The 7899-nt window shown below is 38.0% G+C and overlaps 1 protein-coding gene across 4 annotated transcripts in view; it reads right to left on the bottom strand.

The window, feature by feature from the left end:
- The window catches only part of TAPT1 (transmembrane anterior posterior transformation 1), a 51895-nt gene that overhangs the window by 42444 nt on the left and 1552 nt on the right, over nucleotides 1–7899 (bottom strand). The window contains exons 1-2 of one of the 4 annotated variants that reach the window (XM_026846934.1): nucleotides 5606–5625; nucleotides 3387–3517 (exon numbers count right to left, since the gene is read on the bottom strand). In XM_026846934.1, coding sequence (XP_026702735.1) covers nucleotides 3387–3417 — 31 coding nt within the window. In that variant the 5' untranslated portion in view covers nucleotides 3418–3517; nucleotides 5606–5625. Of the gene's footprint in view, nucleotides 1–3386; nucleotides 3518–5605; nucleotides 5626–7899 lie in introns of those variants that run through there. The other 3 variants (XM_026846937.1, XM_026846936.1, XM_026846935.1) reach the window with 3 other exon arrangements.

The raw sequence follows: 7899 nt of genomic DNA on the forward strand, positions 1-7899 counted from the left end.
ACAAGCTTAACTGGCTACACAGTTAAGACTAGCAACATCTAAGCAGGCCTAGATATCCATGACAGATTTACAAGTGAAAGTTGTATGTATTGCTGATGGGAAAGGAAGACACTGGTTTGGGGGAAGGAAAAGTAAACCAAAGCACAAGTAAATTACTTTAATCTTCCACTATCTCTTTGCCTTTCAAAATATTTTGTCAGCCTGCACAACTGCCAGTTCATTGTCCAATGAGCTAATATCAGCTATAGATACCTTTCTCTCACTCTTACTCCTCATTGTATCCCTGTAACTCTGAAAGAAATCCTACAGAGTACACTCCAGTACATCTGTGCAAGCCAGATAAGATGACTGACTCAGGCATATGAGTACTGCTATCATCTCTGAGCTGTTGCTTTTTCTTATAATCCTATTATTCTACCAATTCTGCAGTCTGTACTTCAATACCATCACAACATTAAGATCTCTTCCCTGATTCACCTCACTCACCTCTAGCACCGTTTTCTAAAATTTCAGCAGAGAGCTGTCATTCAAAATTATGAGGAGCAGTGTTACAAATACTGGATTAATTTATGCCTTGCATTTTAATATGACAGTAAGTTACCTAATTCTTTGCTAACTTTTAAACAAGGTGCTGAATACCCAAGCACTGAGGATGAATGGATCTGAATATATATCTTTTTTTTAAAAAAAACCCAAAACAACTCCTTAACTCAAGCAAAATAGAAAGATAGCCTGTCATTTTGTCCCTGTACTCTTTGAAGGCATCTTCATAATCTAGAAAACAACTCTGCATTTTCTTTTTGAATGAGACAGACTTTTCTGCCTCAGTGTAATCATGGTTTTTCACATTCTGTAAGCTTATGTTAACATTCGCAATTATTGTTTAATATCCTCATTTTCCTAATTTTTTACTACATTGCATTTGCACACTTATATGGACCTGTTGAAATATAATCAGCGCTGAACCTTTCACTCATTTCTGTAAACATTATTTTTGCTGCTACATTCCTGATACTGAGGAGTTAACAGAAAAGCTCACATAGCTTTTCCATCATCGTAACTATACTTCAGCAAAAAAGCACAAAGTTTAATTTTGAGATCAAATAACAAGTGTTCCCTTAAGACAGCAGGAATAGGGACTACCTTTTCATTTAGTATAAATAACCTATTACAATGAAGAGCTTCCATTGAAAGTGCACAAAAAGCTTGAGCGGAAGTAGGATTTATATTATGAATTATCTAGAGCCTCTAAATAAAACCAGGGTATTCAGAACAACAACAGCAAAAATACTACCCTTTTAATATCAAATCACACTCCAAAATTATGTACATGTAATAAGTGCATGTTAAAGACTATCTCCTGATATTAGGCTTTGATAAATTTACTTCAGTTTATTCCCATTCTGCCTGATTTTGATTTTCAATCCTAGTCTATAATTATACTATTAGGTAGTAAACAATACAAGCCACTAAGAAAATTATTCTCTGCCTTTCCTAGTGTCTCACATGCTTTATTTCAATTAAGCAGCTTTTTGAATCACACAGTGAAGTGATTCCTGCAATAGGTGATAATTTGTACGCTATTTGGTTTGCTTTCTAGATGCTCATCATCATACTTTTTCAATGATTTGATATCGATACTAACCTGAACTAAGGCCAAGCAAAGAACCAACAAAGTTATTTCGTAATCTCTCTGTAAAAAGGTAACTACCACTTTTTATACCTACCTGCTTTTTACTTAGTTTCATTCTTTCAAAGTACAGACTGAAGTTTGATTTACCATGCAAAACCCACCAATTTCACCACTTACAGCATCAACTTTATTCATGAAAAACTGTTGGCCTTCACTTGTTACACACTGAAAGTTTTATTGCAAATCTACAGTGATGATCTTTCAGAGTAACTTCTGTGGCTTGGAAACAGCACATAATATTCTATATAATTACAACGGAGATGATTTAGAACTGCTATGTTGTTCAGCTGAGACTCTACTGTAACCGGGATACTCCACCATAAAGTGGAATGAGTAAACAGTGAGTATGTGAAGACACCATCCCTGAAGGTGTTCAAAGCCCATATGGACCTGGTTCTGAGCAACCTGTTCTAAGTGACGCAGCTTTAAGCAAGGGCTTGGACTACATCATCTCCAGAGGTCCATCCCAATCTCATTCATTCAGTGATTTTCTGCAGAAACTGACTGGGAATTTAGTTTTGTAAAACCAGGTCTCATCATGGTCCAAGGATGAATTTAATGATAATGAAGGGAGAACCTCTGTGCTGATAACAAAGGGAAACCTACTCTCTCTCCTTCCCTCCTCCGTTGCTCTTTCACCTTTCTACCCTCACCGCAAGCTAGACAGCTCCCCTTCCACTCTGGAAGGTAGGCTCTGGATTCTTAAGAATACTGGCTAAGCAATTCAGCTCACTATCCTAGCAAAGAACAAACAGAGCAAGAAAAGTGAAACATTCACTGCCAAATTATAGCTGATTTAATGCTTAGAATGGTTCAACAAGCACCACTGCTCATGCAAGACAGGCAAAATGCATAAGACGGGAGACTGAAGTGGGAGGAACAGTGAAACGAGGCTTTTCCTTAAATAAAAGTTAGAGTTAAATTGATTTAGCCCTACAACATAACTTCATCCTTAGGGATTTTGAGAATTTTAGCAGCATACTTTTACTGTTATCCTTATACTGTGGCCTTGCCAAACCTTATTACCAATGTTTCCTTACTCATCATCCTTGATCATATTCCTGCTGCCTCCCAAATCAAAATGGTTAATCCAGAATGAAATTCTTCTACATTACAGCACTGGAGTTGACTCACACAGAATTATATCTAAACTGACATAAAGGAGGTGGCAGGAATGCCTCAGGAAAGGCCATACCACTGGGATAGAGAGGGAAGATGTGGTAAACAGTGGCAAGAAGCAAAATAGAAGGCTATGACAATTAAGTCAAAAACCTTAGACAGAAAGTCACCCACCACTGTATTTTTACAAGACTGAAATCTTCACACCCTCAAAACATTTCAGACTGGGAAAATCTTTAAAACTTTTTTTTTTTTAAATGGAAAATTACATTATGCTGTAAAAAGTTTTCTTTTGCTTCACTATTTCTTTAAGGATTGGTAACATCCTCATATTGGAATTAATTTTTCATCATCTGGACTTGAACGTTAGTCTAATGAGTTGCCAGCAGCAACAAGCAAAACTAGGCAAAAAAACCCCCCAAAACATTTAAGTCATTAACACTGAAAGTTAATCATTATAGATGTTAAAATCTTTTTTTAGTAGCAAAACTTTTAAAAAATAAATATTTCTTGAAATAATTTGAAGAAATCTGTGGCATTTCTAAATTAAAACAAATCTTAAAGTATACTTCACCTTTTCCAGTTCTTTTGGTATCCGCAGGCATGTGTATACTCTCTCTCTCCGCTCTGTGTATTTTGCTTCATTGTGTTCGAGGAAGTAACCTCTTGTTAGCTCAGCACTGATGAATCTCAGCAATGAAATATCTACATTCAGGAACACACATAAGCAGAAGACACTTCAGGCATGACCTCCAAAGGGTGAGAAGACTGCTATGCTTTTGTTACTTGCTACATGTTTCATTTACATCACATCTAACCCAGAAGGTTTCCGCTGATCATAACCAGAATGTCAAACAACTTGGTATGAAAGGAGCTATATAAGAAGCAAGACCTGTGCTCTCCCATTCCCCTGTTGCCTCCCAACAAACAAAGAAGCTACTTTGCCCAGCCAACCATTTTCAACAGACATCCCAATTCTCCAAAACACTACTCAAAGCAGCTACACCAAATGCAATATGCTGAGTGGATCTAATCCTTAATGTACTGACAGTCCTCCTAAATTTACTAAGTTCTATTTTAGACTTCTTAAAAGCTATTTTCTCCCTCAGCAACAGTAGCAACTTGTTTTTTAACGAACAACTTTCTGTAAGATCAAAACGTTCATGGATACACGATCCCAAGTGATTCAGTGCACTAACAGTATAAGCAAGCAGATCATTTCATGATTGGACGGAAGTCTGTCAGGACCAAAAAGCCATCAAATATGTACAGGTCTTCTGCATTTTAATAGCTGTAAATAAGCCGAAAGCTGACCAATCTATGTTTACTCAACTCATAAGGCTTCTAAAAAAGACGTTGGGCAGAGTAGTCTTGCAAATGGAAATAAAATATGAAATTATAATTATGAAAATTCAGGCTGAAAACACAAGGAGGTTGAGCTTAAGCTTTCACACTCACTGACAAAGTCTGACATTACCACCTCCTTGTAACACTTCAGAAGCGACAGAACACTACAATAAAGTTCAGCATTTCTGGTTATTATTGGCATTTAAAAATAGAAACTCTCAGTGTTCATGCTAGAATACAGATAGGAATCATGTATCTAGACAGATGAAAAGCTACAGACCATTTATCATGAGATCATGCTCACAAACAGTAAATTCAAGAGTTTAGTGACTACTGCGGAGCTGGGGGTAGACCTTGCAAGGTAGAATGCTCCACATTTTTGGGGGGATGAAGAGGCTGCATAACACTTAGTAAAACAGCCTAGATAACAGCTGTTAACAGAGGAATGCAAGTATAGATGCTACATGGAAGAGTTCACCCAAAACTTGTCTGAGATAGCAGCTTCTCAATATTCATCACACTGAAGATTAATAAGGCCATTAGCTGGAAGAGCAGAAAAATTAGAGTTTTAAAGCAAAGAAGGAATCAGCTCAAACGGAAGCATGAAAGAAGCAGAAGAGGCAGGGTGTGCCTATAACCTACACTGCCTTGGGTGGGGGCACGTGTATTGAATGCGATTAGAACTTGTGGGGATTACAAACAGGCATTCTGAAGTTTGTGGTGGTGTAATAACATTCTGTGTACATCTAGTATTGTTATTTATCATGTTGCTGATACGGACCACAGCTATGTAATTCACTGACTGCTGGTTAATTATGTATTTTTAATAAATCATTTAAATAATTACTTGCTTTAAACTATGTGATCAGTACAGATTTTCCCTGTATAAGTTTGTTTGGATAGTTATTTTGATGATTTATATATTACTGATCCACTTCTAGTAAGTAGGCCAAAGCCACTGTAGGCCTTAAAGATATTTATTTTTAAAACAAAACCAACATGCAGTTTAATGAGTAGTAAAAAACTAATATTTACATGTAAAGTTTCAATCAACGTTCATTCCAGTGAAATAAGGCAGAAGTTCATACCACTAAATCATTGTTCAGATCTCTTGAAAATTTGTTTTCTGAAGTCTTCCTTTGTAACACTATCACTTGTAATTCTTTTGTTTTTCCTAATTCTTTATTGTTTTAGAAGTTAAAAGTAAAAAGAGATAACCTTAGGCATAAACACACAAACTAACTATTCTGTTAACTGCCCAGGTGTATTTTCTTCCACCTCAGATAACCTGCCTTTTCTAACTTAATGTATCTCAAACAACTGAAGTTTCCTGCAAAGTAAATATAAGCACACAGGTAACCACCAAGGAGTAACTCAGAGATCCCTTCCAAATCGAGATATTCTATGATTCTAACTAATGAACTATTTGTTCCCACTCGTCCTTACCTCACACAAACTGATTCACTGGACTGTTGTTGGAAACAATTGATTTTAAGTTTCCCCACCTGGCTAGACTTTCACAGCCTAGATATTAAAAGATAATCACTCCTCATGACTGAGGTTGATCAATATACAAGCTCCAGACTGTGACTGCAAAACAATCTCTCCAGTGACAGGGGATGCACTGACGAACAGTCACTCAGCCACCTCCTTTCTGTGCACTTACTGCCACCCATCATCAGCCCTAATTCTGTGCCAGTTGTGAAACAGTGGCTGACCCTGTAGGAAAAACACAGTAAGCAAAAGAACAGGATGAGACACCAAGGCAGGAGAGTAATAAATAATTTGAAATATGACTTAATTCTGATATCAAAGCACCATTTAATTTCAAAACTAAGTAAACACTAATCCCTACTTCAAATTCCTTTCCCTACTTGAAATTTTCCTCCTCTGAAGTCAGAAAATTTTAGACTGTGGACTATGTTTAAACTGTTCAGACAGCATACTCTTAAAGCCTAAAGTATCCTCATTTATCTCCCCACCACAGGACAGAAAGGCACAAGCATCTTCAAAGCATAAAAGGACACTAATTTCTTCAAGGTAAAAAGATAATGATTTACCTAAGTTATACTTCAATGCAGAGCTGCATAAAGGATAACCATTAACCAGAAATGAAGAGGAAAATTTGTGCAAATGAGAAATGCAGTGCACCTCACTAAGTTTCTATTGTTATGTAATCATAACTTTAATCTTAAATGCAACAATTCCAGGCACACACTTCACTCCCGTCAATCCTAAATATACACTTCTTCCATAAACACTCAAATCAAGACTAAAACAGCACTTTTTTTTTTAAAAAAAAAAGTATTTCCTTCTCCTCTATAACAATACTGTGTACAGTACTGTTCCTCCTTTACCATCGTGAAAAAAACCTACTTCTATCTACTATTTAACATATTGCTACTATTAGATGAGTTACAACTTTCAGTTGCTCTATCAAGAAGCCTGTTCTAATGTTTTCTTCTCCCGAAAAGTCAGTGTGCCAGTGATTTTAAACTATTTTAAAATTTTAAATAAATTGCTGGAACACAGTTAGGAACTACACACACACACACACACACACACACACACACACACAAAAAAAACAATTCCCTTTGTAAGTTATTTGTTCAGCTGTCTTTCAGGTACATCAGTATGTATCTTGACCATTTTTTTTTTCACCACAAAGCAATTCATAACACTACAATCAAGCCAGTTTCTTACAACTATGGAAATTACATCAGTTTCATCAACACCACAGAACTGCAGTCAATTCAACTGTTGGCAGATGATTTAAGTTAAACCCTACTTCCTATTTTTTCTTTTTTGTATTTGATAAGACCCGCAGTATCACATTCAAGCCAACACTGAGGCAGAAAGCCTGGAAATATGAACACCACTTTGAGCACTTTCCAGATTTTCAGCAAGCCACTCAGGAGTATGATACTAATAAAGTTATTTATAACCCTACCAACACTAAATCAGCTTTGCCACACTAAGTGACAATTTTTACAAAAAAGGCAGGTCTATTTTCAAAAAATTACTCTGCAGACACCTGAAATAATCAGTTTAAGTGTAAATATAGCTGTAGATTGACTGGAAAGGCCTCTGACATTCTTCCTTATTTCTCCCTATGAAAGCCTCAGTAAACTACACTTAGTTTAAAAGACTTCTAACAATCTGCATACAACTTCAAGGCTCTGACAGCACCGATACTTTCAAGAGCAGAGACAGACTATTGTACCCACTGCTACGTGTATCTAATAAGAACGGCTAAGGCAGAGAAGCATCTCTCGTACTTCAGCAGCCAAGCGAAGCAAGCCGGGCAGCCGTCCCGGCCCCGGGGGCTCAGGCAACGCAAGGCCCAGGGCTGAACCGCTCTGCTCCTGTCAGAAGCCGCCGTGCGACACGCTCGCTGCAGTCACTCCTTGCAGGTATCCTAACAACCTGAGTTTCAACGTCAGGGTGTAACACTTCGATGGATGATGCCCGTGTTTTTTAAAACCCCCTGACTATCACCACCGAACATGTCGTGTGACTGGACACAGGGACTTCACTGCCCTCGTTTCCCTTGCTGAATGCGCTCCCGTGGAAAGTAGGGGCCCAACCAGTCACGCCGAGGACTCTATTTCACTGACACGGGCGTGTTCGCTGACCAAACTTAAGGGCAGGGAGAGAAGATGCAGCGGGACCACCGAGGAAGCTCCCCCCCTGCCCGCCCCCGCTACCGGAGCGGTGGCACGACGCCGCTCTCCAGGCCC

The sequence above is a fragment of the Athene cunicularia genome, assembly GCF_003259725.1.
Source record: "Athene cunicularia isolate RWA chromosome 4 unlocalized genomic scaffold, athCun1 chr4_part1, whole genome shotgun sequence".
In the NCBI taxonomy this organism is placed as follows: domain Eukaryota; kingdom Metazoa; phylum Chordata; class Aves; order Strigiformes; family Strigidae; genus Athene; species Athene cunicularia.